Source organism: Tamandua tetradactyla, chromosome 5, assembly GCF_023851605.1.
Source record: "Tamandua tetradactyla isolate mTamTet1 chromosome 5, mTamTet1.pri, whole genome shotgun sequence".
NCBI lineage: Eukaryota > Metazoa > Chordata > Mammalia > Pilosa > Myrmecophagidae > Tamandua > Tamandua tetradactyla.
The window spans coordinates 135,236,937-135,250,505 of NC_135331.1; the positions used below are offsets into that span (position 1 = coordinate 135,236,937).

The following is a 13,569-nucleotide window of genomic DNA, read 5'->3' on the forward strand; positions in this document are numbered from 1 at the left end:
GCTAGGTCCATCACATTTACACTCAAATATTTGCTGAGAGATTTTACCAGTTGTGTAAAAGTGACAAGATAGTTCTTCTCTTGTAAGTGTCTCTTTCCTCATCAATGAAGTAAGGTCATAAAACCTACCTTAACGTTGATAAATATAAGACTATGAGAACAATACCTAGCACATAGCAGTCACTCAGTAAATGAATAGCTATTATATCAACTATATCCTTTGATTGTTGTCACCCCAATTAAAAGCTAGCTTTTCTACTTCCTCCTTCATTGAGATGAAGTAAAAATAATCATATTAAAAATCAAGCTTTCCTCTTTCCAGCCAGTGTGCTATGGACATCTCCCAGGACAGCTGGCACAAGTGCCACAAGACTAGGGGCAAGAGAAAACCCTACCACAAGAAGAGAAGTATGAGCTAGGACGCCTGGCTGCCAACACAAAGATTGGCCCCCATTGCATACACACAGTTCAGGTGCAAGGAGGCAATAAGAAGTACCATGTCCTGAGGCTGGATGTGGGGAACTTCTCCTGGGGTTCTGAGTATTGCACTTGCAAAACGATAATCATCAGTGTTGTCTACATGCATGCAGTTACAAGCTGGTCTGCACCAAGACCCTGTGAAGAATTGGATTGTGCTCATTGACAGTACACCATACTGGCAGTGGTGTGAGTCCCTATGCTCTACCTCTGGGGGGCCACCTGATTCCTGAGGAAGAAATTTTAAACAAAAAGCAATCAAAATTCAGAAGAAATATGATGATAGGAAAAGGAATGCCAAGATCATCAGTCTTCTTAAGGAGCAGTTCCAGCAGGGAGCTGGTGTTTTATCTGAGGAAAATCAAGGCCCAGAAAGGCAAATAATCCCTCCCTCTTATCCTAGCTTATGTAACAAAGGTGTTTATTGTTCTTTGTTCAAAAAGAAAAATCAAGTTTTTAAAAATTCAAGTTTTAAATATGCTGAATTTTTATATTTCAGAAGCAATTTAAATAAATTATAATTTAAATAAAATATTCTACCCATTTGAGTAGAAAAGGAGAATTGAAGCTGTGCATCATGGAAAAAGTTCACACTCAAAAGTTGAAGCATATGGGTGGATTTTTCTCAGCCATAACTTCATAATATATTTGATTCCACCATATTTGGTAAGATGAGCTTTCAATTTAGCATGAAATACCTAAAAACACAATTTTTAGTTAGCAAACACTTTTTAAAATTTAAAGATACTGCTTCAAAAAAAATCTGAAAAATGTGCATTCCTATACTCCTGTGAGTAGCTGAAGGAATGAAACCCTCAAAGATCGTTTTATTTATGTCATCATGTGTATTTAAGACTAAGGGTGTCAAAGTTAGTTGTGAGTTGATGGCAATGTAATTTCTGACATACGGCATATACTGGAATCTCACAATGAATTACTTAGGGAACCTGTGCCACAAAACCTGCCAGAATAAATCTATCTTAAATCTCACAGCATTTATTTCTACTGAACCCCCTTTTAAAAACAATCTTTACAGAAAGCAGCAAAATACAATTACTGATTTCTGAAAGATAACAGTTTTTTTTATTAGGATAACTGACATTGATCCATGTTCTAGTTTGCTAGCTGCCAGAATGCAATATATCGGAAATGGAATGGCTTTTAAAAAGGGGAATTTAATGAGTTGCTAGTTTACAGTTCTAAGGCTGAGAAAATGTCCCAATTAAAACAAGTCTATAGAAATGTCCAGTCAAAGGCATCCAGGGAAAGATACCTTGGTTCAATAAGGCCAATGAAGTTCAGGGTTTCTCTCTCAAGTGGAAGGGCACATGGCAAACAGAGTTTTTCTCTCATCTGAAAAGGCACATGGTGAACATGGTTAGGGTTCCTCTCTCATCCAGAAGGGCACATGGCAAACACGGCATCATCTGCTAGGTTATTCTCCTGGCTTCCTGTTTCATGAAGCTCCCCAGGAGACATTTTCCTTCTTCATCTCCAAAGGTCGCTCACTGGCTGGTGGACTCTGCTTCTAGTGGCTATGTCATTCTCTGCTCTCTCTGAATCTCTTTCTTTCTCCAAAATGCTTCCTCTTTTTTAGGACTCCAGTAAACCAATCAAGACCCACCCAGAAGGGTAGAGACATGTCATCACCTAATCCAGTTTAACAACCACTCTTGATTAAATCACATTTCCAGGGAGATGATCTGATTACAGTTTCAAACATACAGTATTGAATAGGGATTATTCTGCCTTTACAAAATGGGATTTAGATTAAAACATGGCTTTTCTAGGGGAGATACATCCTTTCAAACCAGCATAACCCACTATATCCGAAGCGCCTGTTTTTATAAAGAAATGCAATTAAAGTAAGATTTCTGTATATTACTGATAAAATGTAGATCCCATTTATTTACATGCTAAAGCTTATATTTTTTACAATAATAACTTATTTTTATCAGTATTCTTACTCAACAGTTAATCTGACATGAATGTAAGTAAATAAGACCTGGGAAAATAATTCGTAATTTAAGATGCTATACCTCATATCCTCTAATAACTGTTATGACTTTGTCAGAAATATAGGTCAAGGATGTAACAAGTCTATCACATTTATTAACACAATTTCAATAATGAGGAGTTATAGTCTTCAAAAATAAAAGCATGAATTTTGAGGTCAAAAGTGGTAGTTAATATGTTTTTATTGAAATTACAAAATGGCATGAAACTAAATGTTTTATAACTCATTCCAGGAGAAAAAGAACTATAAAAATTAATTTGTTTAATTAAAATAACATAAACATTGAACATTATATATGTTATATTTGCAGCCAGATAGCTTCCAATCATAACTTAATGTGGCCTGAGGCTTTAAAAAGTTCAGGTATCTTATAACACTGGAATCCATAGTTGTTAATCCAACTCAAGCAGTGGTAACAGGAATTTTTTAGAGGGATTATTTGTACTCTTTTAAAGTAGGTTTTTTGTTTTTTTGTGGGTTTTTTGGGCATGTACAGGCACTAGGAATCGAACCTGGGTCTCCGGCACAGCAGGCGAGAATTCTGCCACTGAGCCACTGTAACACCGCCCTATTTGTACCCTTTTATTAAAATAATGAAACTGTTTTATAACCTGCTTATCAGGAGTATATCTGTTTTCAGCCACTCTTGTGGAGCTCTGGTTTCAAACATCCCAACCAACAATGACTCCCAGACAGCCATGTCATTTGTGGATAATCACCAGTTCCACATCAAAATGAACAAATGCTGGCTTTGGACTGTGAATATGAGTTGGTTCTATTATAATAGTGAAGAAAAAAAAGACTAAAAAACATGATTTGCCACATAGGGTTTAGGATTTATCAGGGTTTATGCTCAGTAAAACTAGCAAGAGATAATATTAGTGAACCAAAAACTAAAATTAGTTTTCAAAATAAGAGATTAAAAAAACTCAGGTGACAGGAGAAAATGCTAAGCTAAATGATCCTAAAATAAGTCATCGATCCCTGAATTTAAGAAATCAAGGCACATATATACAAGCCCGTGGGCTTTTATTTATCTTGATTTTATATGACTATAGAGAAAGCAGAATTCCATGGGAAAGGCCAGACATTTTTTGAGAAGATTATCATGGATGAAGAGGCTTTCATGACTGATTTGGAAAAAAAAGTATTTTTTAAATCCTGTCAAGTTTTAATAATAATGAAAGAAACGAACATATGTGGTGTTATTCACACCATACAGTTATTTTTTTTCATACTCTGTCCAAAATATATCCCCTTTTCCAGTCAAGCTTAAAATAATATGGGACAAATGTTGGAATAGATGTTGTTACCTAACATTTCCTTCAGTTTTTCCTCAATCTTTCTTATATAAAAAAGTCAGGATCAAATTAGCAAGAAGGACAAAAGAAATTATTTTTATTTTCAGGGTTTGAAATGGATTTTGGACATTCTTACATTTGTAGAATTTATTAAACCATTCTGTTTACTAGATACCTATCATCAGTAATGTCCATGTAGCAGTACTTATTTTTACACCACTTTTTATTTTCAAGTGGGCCTGATGCCTTTAAATTCCTGGATTAAATTATACTGTTTGAAGGTTGTGAGTGTATAAAAAGATACAGATACATATTACCAAAATAAGAGAAAAGGATTAAATTCTCTGCCTTTTCCTTTACCATTATTAACACCATAGTTTAAAGGAAATTAAGATTAATTTTCTCAATTAAAGAGGCAGATGCCTCTTCTTTTTATATGAAGGTAATTATTCCCACTTTTAGTGTCCTGGTCTTTAATATTTTTATGCAAGAAAGACACAGACTTAGTAAAGATTAAGTGGACTGTCAGAAGGCTGATGAATCTTCCAGATGGTCAGAAAAGACCTTTTCTAATTTCTAATTTCTAATTCAATAGCTCTCCTTCTACATTTGCCTTGAGATAAAGCCAAAAAGTAATTTTTTTTTCAAAAATTAATTACACTGTTCTCCAAACTACTACTGACTTATTTTTCTACAGACTTGTTTTGAATCCTTATTTGCCCATCAGTGCTGACAGCAGTTTTTTAAGAAAGATTTTGAGGCATTCTTAAAGTGAATTCAATTTTTAAGTATTTAAATCACTAAAATCTTGTTAAAATTTGGTCTTAACATCAATAAGTAGATATTTTGTTATAATTTATTGAGCCACCCTCCCTCCCCCAAAGTAAAGATAAAGGAAGATTTAATTACAAAGCTACCACTACAAAAGTAAAATGTATACTGATCTTGATTAATTTTTCTTTCAAATATTAAAGTAGGGTAATTATATCATTGTTTCATGGGATTTCTATTCTGATGCTTCACTGTACAACATAAAGAGGTAAAATGTGCACCTTTTTTTTTCTTTTTAAAAATAGACTTTTCAACCTCTTTGGTTGCTCAGATGTGGCCTCTCTTTCTCTAAGCCCAACTCTGCAAGGAAAATCATTACCCTTCCCTCTACATGGGACATGACATGTAGGGGTGAAAGTCTCCTGGCAAAGTGGAACATGACTCCCAGGGATGAGCCCAGCTCTGGCTCTGTGGGAGTGACAACCCTTCATGACCCAAAGTGGGGAAAGAAATGTAACAAAATAAGGTATTAGTGGCTAAGAGAGTTCTAATTGAGTCGAGAAGCTATTCAGGAGGCTACTCTTGTGCAAACTTTAGCTAGATATTGCTGATTACCATAAGTAGCCAAACCCCAACTGCCAGAAAACAATATACCAGAAATGGAACAGCTCTTAAATAGGGAATTTATTATGCTACAGTTTTACAGTTCTAAGGCCATAACAGTATTCACACTAAAGCATTCAGGGAATGAAACCTTGATTCAATTAAGGGCCGGTGACATTTGAGGTTTCTCTGACAGCTGGGAGGGCACACAGTAGTGTTTGCTGGCTTTCCAGACTTCTCATTTCAGAAGGTTTCCCTGAGGGTGTTTTCCTTCTGCCATCTCTAAAGGTCTCTTGTCTGTGTCTGCTGTGAAGGTTTTTCCAAAGTGGATCCCACTTAAAGGACTTCAGTAAGTGACCCACCTTAAATAGGTGGAGACACATCTCCATGGAAACCACCTAATCAAAAGTTCCTACCTAAAAACATTGAATCAGGATTAAAGAAAATGGCTTTTCTGCGGTAGACAACAGTTTCAAACCAGTACACCAACCAAAACCATTCCTGATAACCCTAAAGAACACCTAGGGCTCTCAGATTCTACAAAAGTTTCACATATTAAGATTATTTTCCAGAAATCTACAACCTCCAGATAGCTTCCTAGGCCAGATAAGTCCTGAAACCCAGAGAGGCCAGCCTCTCCAAAAAGCAACACCTAGTTCCATCCTTACCCATATTATTGACACCTCTTTCCAACGTGAGAAAGTTAGAATGGGCAGAGCCCAGATACCCCTAACGACTTGGGAGAAGGATCAAAGGAGAAGGAAGATTTATAACAGAGAAGACAGGATTTAACAAATAAGTATGACTGCTGAATCATTACATTGATATTTCTTTTTGTCTCCAGTGTCTTGGAGCAGCTAGAAGGAAAAAACTAAAATTGTGGAACAGTAACCCATACCAAACTCTGGAAGGAAAAAACTAAAATTGGGGAACAGTAACCCATACCAAACTCTGGAAGGAAAAAACTAAAATTGTGGAACAGTAACCCATACCAAACTCTGAAATTTGTTCTATAGCAACTTGTTACAATGTACTTTGAAGTTTATTGCTTTTTTATATATTTATTTCACAATCAAAAATGTTTAAAAAAGAAAAATAGACTTTGTTTTACTGCAGTTTCAGATTTGCATATTTTATTTTATATTTTTTATTTGCCAAAAGCCACTAAAATGATCAATCATCTTCTGCTCCACAGTCCCAAAATATTAAACAATGTGTAAAGAACTCCTCTGAAGGATGATAGCTATTTTTCAAGGATGAAAGAAAATTAAAATGGTAAGACAAGATTTTAGTCCAGTACAGGCTTTTTATTCATTGAAGACTCTGAGCAGAATCACTGCTGTACTTGAAAGATGAAATACTGTGCTAATAGAGCTGCTAGCAGAACACAGAGCTGTCAAACCATCACTACAGTTACTTACAGTCATCTCCATGGTAAGTATTCCAAGATGCTTCTCTATGTAGTATATCAGGTAAAAAGAAGAAAAATTTAATCAGCTTTGATGTATAAATTCCTTTAGGAACACTGTATTGGAAACACTGGATATTTTTCCAATTATTACTACCTCAATGGGTCTGTTATTGACTAAGTTTATTTTTTGGCATTGGATTGAAATCTAATTAGAAACATTACCAGATCATTAAGTTTCTTCCCAGCTACAATTGCTCTTAAAATAAATGATAAAGAATAGACTCACTTCCCAATTCAAGTACCAAATTTTCCACAAACATTGGGTTCACATAACAGGTATCTTATATTTGTGGGCCCAGATAAAAGCTGACTTGATATATGTAATAAAAAAAGTTAAAGAGAAAGCTAGGCCAATAAATCCCAGAATTATCTGGGCAGAAAATAAAGTATTTGCAAAGTCCTCTCGAGGACTGGGGAAAAATGTGGAAATATTAAACTTCCTCACTGGGGAATTCCTGATTTTCTTGCAAGCACTGGGGACTGCCAATTTAATAGGCCAAGCCCTCGATCTAGGGCCTTGCCCTTATGGAAAGTATTCCTGCAAAGCAGAAACTAAGCATACTTTTAATATGACTAAGGATCACCCCCAGAGAAGTTCTTTTGTTGCTCAGATGTGGCCTCTCTCTCTAAGCCAACTCTGGCAGATAAACTCATTTCCCTCCCCCACTTTGTGGAACATGACTCCCAGGGGTAGAAATCTCCCTGGCAGTGTGGGACATGACTCCCACGGATGAGACTGGCCATGGTATTGTGGGATTGAGAAGGCCTTCTTGACTAAAGAGGGAAGAGAAATGAAACAAAGTTTCAGTAGCTGAGAGATTTCAAACAGAGTCCAGAGGTTATCCTGGAGTTTATTCTTATATATCATATAGATAACCCTTTTTAGTTTTTTAGTCTTATGTATCATATAGATAATCCTTTTTAGTTTTTTTAGCTAGAAGGAAATACCTGAAACTTGAACTGATCCCATAGCTTTGATTCTTTTTTTTTTTTTTTTTTTTTTTTCACTACAGGTTTTTTATTACTTTTGAAGGGAATATGGATGAGGGTAGTAACAGAACCCACTTGAAGCTAAGTAACAGAATTTTCAACCCCTCAGAAATCACCGTCAGCAGTTTCCGAAGTTATAGCACTTTGAAGTCAAGTTAAACTAAATGGAGAAGATGGTAATGTTGCCTACCCCTTGACACTGTGACCATTTTATTACATATTTTGCTATTTAAATACCCAGAAAAAAGTTGATGGTTTGCCATTAATTTAGGTTGGGGTACAATACATCTTCTCCCTTTCTGGAAATTTAAAAACAAAATTAGCTTCTGTAATGAAAGGAAACAAATCAAGAGCATTCCTATTGCTAGAAGGTTTAGCCAAAACTAGCCTCTAGGGCTTTTATGCTATGACCCCTATAGAAGAGTCACAAAAAACTTGTATAAATTATTTTATTTATTGTTGTAATTAGATCTTCACAATCAAAGTTGTCTTTTCACTGTGTTTTGTTAATGTGAAATTAAGTTGTAGTTATAAGCAAAAGTTGGTTGCATAGGGAACAATAATTGTATATTCAGTTTAACAGAAATAAAAGAATATTTGTCTTAAAATGCAAGATTTTGTTTGTTACATAGCCTCTTCGCCATGCACTTGTATTTAAAAAATTTAGAATTTTTTAAAAGTGAAAATATTTGTGCTAAAGTTGGAATGTATAAGTGCAACATCAATATCAGCTCCTTAAAGAAAAAGCAAAGTAATCTATGCTATGTTTCCCCTGCAAGAGGGAATTCAGATTTGCAGTTGACATGAAAATCATGTATAAGACTCCTGCAGGAGATTCTTCAGCATACCTTATCCAGCTCTTCTTCACAGTCCTAATATACACCTTTGAAGAGTCCTGGTAAGTATTGCTCCTTGGCAGCCTCACTTTCCCACATCATGGAAGTACAAGTTTGCACATATACATAACATGATGATAGAAAATAAGATATAGTAAATTAGATTTCTAAATTTCGGTTCTAAGTCTCCTTGTCGATACCAGTAGATAAGTATGCAGGCAGTAATACTACTCAAAGAGATGCAGACAGCAAAAAATATATTCAATGGTTTTGGAGGTAGTTGAGGGAAAACGAAAGCACTGATGAGTGTTACTACAATCAACAAAGATGTTAAGCTCCCAACAACTAAATTGATGATTCGATCCTTGGCAGACGTCTCTCCGAACAGAGGTCTGTTGTCCAAGCCACTGGTACCATAGGTCCTGGTAGAAAAGTCCTCCATTTCTGGGTTTCTTCACTCTCCCCAAACCACTCAAAGCCGGGCCAGCATTACCTCCCGTAATTCCGGGCCCACGACGCGAATGCCTCCAATTTACTAAGCACTCATTGCCGGAAACCCCTGGTCAAGTCGGGGAAATCCCAGCGGCGGGTGGGCGCTCAGGTCCGGGGGACAAGGCTGCTCCACCCAAGCCCCGCTCTCCACCTCATCTTGAGCAGGGCGCAGGCGGAGAGCCGGTGCTCTGACTGGACCGCGCGCTAGAAGTCCCTTCCTGGATCCCATAGCTTTGATTCTTGAAGATGATTGTATAACAATACAGCTTTCACAATGTGACCATGTGATTGTGAAAACCTTGTGATTGATACTCCCTTTAATCAGTGTACAGACAAATGAATAAAGAAAAAGAATAGAGGGGGGATAAAGGAAGAAGAAGAAGAAAGCTAAGAAGAGAAGATCCTTTCTTATGGGGGAATTAAAATTCCTAAGACCCATCAAAATCCTTAGTCTCTTTATTAAAAGTTAACAGATGGAAGTTGACTCTGAGAATGTTTACAAGTGTGTCAACCACACCCACTCCAAAATGAAAAATTGAGATAGTCTAATTACATTGGACTCTTTTGCTAAGTTGGGCTGCACTGAATCTGGTAACTGAGATAGTACTTGCTTTTGGTCAGTGTTCAGTAGATCCCTATGTTATCACTGAACTGTGCACACCTACCAAAAGAACTTCTGGTTTCAGACATGTAGTAGGATAGAAAATAAGCAATTTTTAAACCATCTTCAGAAATTCTTCACAGTAGTGTGATGAGTGGAAGAAGATGATGAATCATCTTCCTTTAACTTCTTTCCCAACATCAGGTTTGTTTCTTGATTGAATTTGCAGCTCTTGAGCTCAAGGGGGACTTTGAGGTCACCTCTGGGTCCACCTTCCACCTAATCCCAAACCTGTTCATTGACAGAAAACTGTAAAAAGTAATAGCGTGAAAAGTCAGTCTTGGAACTAGAGAGAAAGTATGCACTGAGAAAAGGAAAAGTATATATTGAAGAAAAGGAAAACTACTGACTTAAGCAAGCAAGCAAATAACAGTATAGCCTTGAGGCTATTAGCACATCCTTCCCTTTACTTGAAATATAAAGATTTTAATCTAGGTTCTCTCAGCAGATTCATTGCATGTACCTGCATAAAGTGTGTATCTGTGTTTCATAGGGTACCACAAGGAACCTCCTCAATGAAAGCAGAAATACAGAGACTTCTATTTGTATGATCTTTCTCACTTGCTGAGTCCAAGCCGAAAGGATGGGATTGTAAGGCATGAAAAGTGCAGAAGGATTCCACAACCCTAAATCTGAAAACCATTGGTGTGTCCCAAATTTAATTATTTAGGGGACGGGCCTTAAAAGATAATGTACTCCAGTAGCAATAAAAAGTGGTACATAACAGCTTGAAATAAAATCCAGATGGAACGGGACCCAATGGAGTATTTAAAAGACATATGAGTGAGTGCTCGCTTAGGCAGCACATATACTATAATTGGAGCGACACAGAGAAGATTAGCATGGCCCCTGCACAAGAATGACACGCAAATTCGTGAAGCGTTCATATTTTTTCAGTAAAGGCCATTATTCAAAATAAAAAGACATATGAACCCACTATAATGTGTGGAGTATTAAGTGGATCCTGATTAAACAAATAACAGGAGACACTTGGAAATGTGAATACTGACTAGCTGTTTGACATTATTTCTATATGTTTGATATTTCTCATAATACGTTTTTTTTTTTTTTTTTTTGAAACTGCACCTTTCCGTTACAGTACATTGTTCCTCACAAAAACACAGGGAAAGGAGTGAAAAAGCTGGGAGTGGGTCACGAGGAATGGCCATGCACAATCTGATGCTGGTATCCGGGAGACACTAGGGATGCGTTTTAGGGGTTTCATGGGAAAGGAGGGTTGCTGCACTGCAATGGAGAGAAACTGAAGTTAGTCGCTAGTTAGGATGAGAGTGAAAGGTCCAAGAAAGGGTATAAGGACATTCTGGGGAGTGGGAGTTTGGGGTGGCTGATGATTAGATCACAAGAGAATAGGAAGGAAGATACTGGATTTCTTTCTGCATCACAACAAGACATTATCAAGAACATACTGAAAGCCTACTATGTGCCCACCACGGTCCGAGGCATTTTGGAATATTTAGAAATCTCAGAACTTAGTTCAGGAATCAGCACAACAAGCCAAGGTAAACTGTCCGTGGGAAGAGGGTAGCTTTTTGTTAATTTTTGACAGAAAAGTCGATTTCCGCTAAAATCAGTAGTTTCGTTTGAAGACATTTTAAATATCCAAATGTAGTTCTAGGTTGTGTGTTTTCCACAAGATACCTAAGCAAACTGGAAGTTATAACAGAGGGAAGAAGCAAATTCGACCAGAAAAGAGAAGGGTGCATATGAAAATGCACAAACCAAATAAAAAATAACCTTGAGGAGGAAAGACAAACACTTGCGGGTCGGGAGAAGAGCAATAGATTTTAGGCGCTGCCGTGCCCCATCCCACTACTACCTCCACCAAGATTTGTCCAGTTTACTCCTCAAATCTGCTACCTGTCAAGCAGCTTGCGTGCGGGGGCCCCTCGAGCCACCCAGAATCACCGAACCACAGCCTTCAAGCAGCCGCCCCTGGCTCTGCCCCGGGGCCTCAATTCGCACGCAATAAGGATCTACCGCCGCTGCGAGAAAAACACGCTGGAGGGAGACGCAGAAGACCGAGAGCCAAAGGAGGGCGCTCCTTCGCGCTGCGGCCGGAGCCTCTCCTGGGAGGAGTGGAGGATCGAGGATCCCGGATCGACCCAGCGAAAGCCCAGGTAGTCCCGGACACTAACCCTCAGTACGCAGGGTCAGGTCTGGTGTCTGCGCCTCACCTAGGAGTCTCCCGGCACTGGCCCAGCGATGTGGTGACTGCGGGACCGAAAAACAAGGCTCACGCTCCAACCAGGACACTGCACAGTCGGAGGCACTGCCGTCCTCTCGCCCCGACCCATTCGGGGGCGTCCACACTGCTCCGAGCGTATGCCCGGCTAACGCCGCTGCTGTTGGATCCGAACCTTTCTGGCCTGCTGGCCGCTGGGCATCTCGGACTCTCCGGACCCCAGACGAAATCAGCCGTAGATCCCCACCCCAGTCATAGCTTCAGTTCGTGCCTTGATCACCCACTGATGTCAAGGGCACCTCTGCAGCTCTCACCCTCTTGCGCCGTTCCTATCGCTACTGCTCGATCTCAAGCCTTTGTCCCACTCGGAATCAAATCACCGCAAGTCCTTGCCAAGGCGCAAGTGATCTAGTTTGAACGCGTTCTTCCGAGGTTAAAACCTTGTGGTGGCTCCTGACGGTATGCAGTATCTACACCTACGCCGTGGCGTATTTTCAAACTGAAATGTGGCCCTTTCTCTCCCCAGTCTCATACCTCTCATGAGTTCCAGGTGAAATTTAACAGGCTGCTCTCTCTGGAATGTTCGTCATCCCCACTGCCTGCCTGGCTCCTCTAGCTAGTTTTTTCCACTTTTTTCAAGTTAAAAGCCCTGCTCTAATGCCACATTCTCCAGCAAGCTTTCCTTGATGGACACCAACTCCAGTTGTGTTAGATAGTCCTCTTGTGTCTTCACAACACCTTCACTTTTCTCTCCATTGTAGATCACTACTCCAGATATTCACTTATCCCGTTATCTCACTCCACCTCCAGCAGTTTATCACCAGCATACTTAGGCAGAGGCTAAGCAGGTGTTATGAATTATTCAATTGTTACAACCGCCCTATGAGGTAATTTCTACTATTATCCCCATCATACACAGGCTATGAGAGGATTTGTCTAATCTCACATGACCAGGATGCAGTGGAGCCAGGAGTGCAAACACTCCACCAATTTTAGCTTTTTGCCATATTTGCCATGTTATTCTGTGTATCCACCTATCAGTCTATTCATCAATCCATTTTCTGAACACGTCAGTGTAGGTTGTACATGTGCTTCTTGAACACTTAATATTGCCATGGACATTTCCCCAAAACAAGGATATTAACCTATGTAACCATCTTAATTGCAGTTATCAGGTTTAAGAAATTTAACATTGGGCTAGAAAGCTTACAGTCTATATTGCAATTTTTTCATATATCCCAGCAATATCTCTTTTAATATTTTCTCCTCTGTTGCTCAATCCCATCTAGGATCATATGTTACATTTAATTGCCATTGTCTCTTTAATTGTTCTTTCTTTTTTTAATTGTGGGAACATATATGCAACATAAACTTTCCCATTTCCACCACTCCCAAGCATACCATTCAGTGGGATCAATCACATTCACAACGCCATGGCACCCTCACCCCCTTCCTAAATCTTTCCCATCTCCCTGAATAGAAATCCTACAGCCCAGTTACCAAGGAAGAAGATTCTGAAGTGGAGATTTGTGTGCCAAAGGTTTACAGGGATTGCCCTGGGGAACAACACCTGAGAGGCAGCAAGAGAGGCAGGTGTGTGCCGAGGTGACATTGGGCAGTGATGCAGTGGCACCAAAGGTCTTAGCTGGTCCCTTGGGGAGCTCTGGAGTTGGGGTGACTGTTCAGAAATGTCCCCAAATGAAGCAAAGTGTCTGGGCCTTCCATCTCCTCTTTCCCAGTCAGTGGAT

The 13,569-nt window shown here is 38.9% G+C and overlaps 1 protein-coding gene, 1 non-coding gene and 1 pseudogene across 3 annotated transcripts; 2 read left to right on the forward strand and 1 right to left on the reverse strand.

Moving 5' to 3' along the window:
* Window positions 1-33: 33 nt before the first annotated feature.
* Window positions 34-11,426, forward strand: LOC143684878 (small ribosomal subunit protein eS8 pseudogene; annotated as a pseudogene). The gene is made up of 2 exons (XR_013176232.1): window positions 34-6,602; window positions 10,112-11,426. The product of XR_013176232.1 is annotated as a small ribosomal subunit protein eS8 pseudogene (transcript).
* LOC143684880 (transmembrane protein 243) lies at window positions 7,764-9,183 on the reverse strand. Its single transcript, XM_077162285.1, has one exon. It carries the CDS (start codon window positions 8,905-8,907, stop codon window positions 8,551-8,553), a length of 357 nt encoding a protein of 118 aa, XP_077018400.1. The 5' UTR covers window positions 8,908-9,183; the 3' UTR covers window positions 7,764-8,550.
* On the forward strand, window positions 10,406-10,512 carry LOC143685292 (U6 spliceosomal RNA). The gene has a single exon (XR_013176538.1). It is a non-coding gene; the product is annotated as a U6 spliceosomal RNA (small nuclear RNA).
* Window positions 11,427-13,569: the final 2,143 nt, after the last annotated feature.

Coding starts and splice junctions, on each gene's coding strand:
- LOC143684880 (XM_077162285.1), bottom strand. CDS start 8,907: ATGGAGGACTTTTCTACCAGGACCTATGGTACCAGTGGCTTGGACAAC.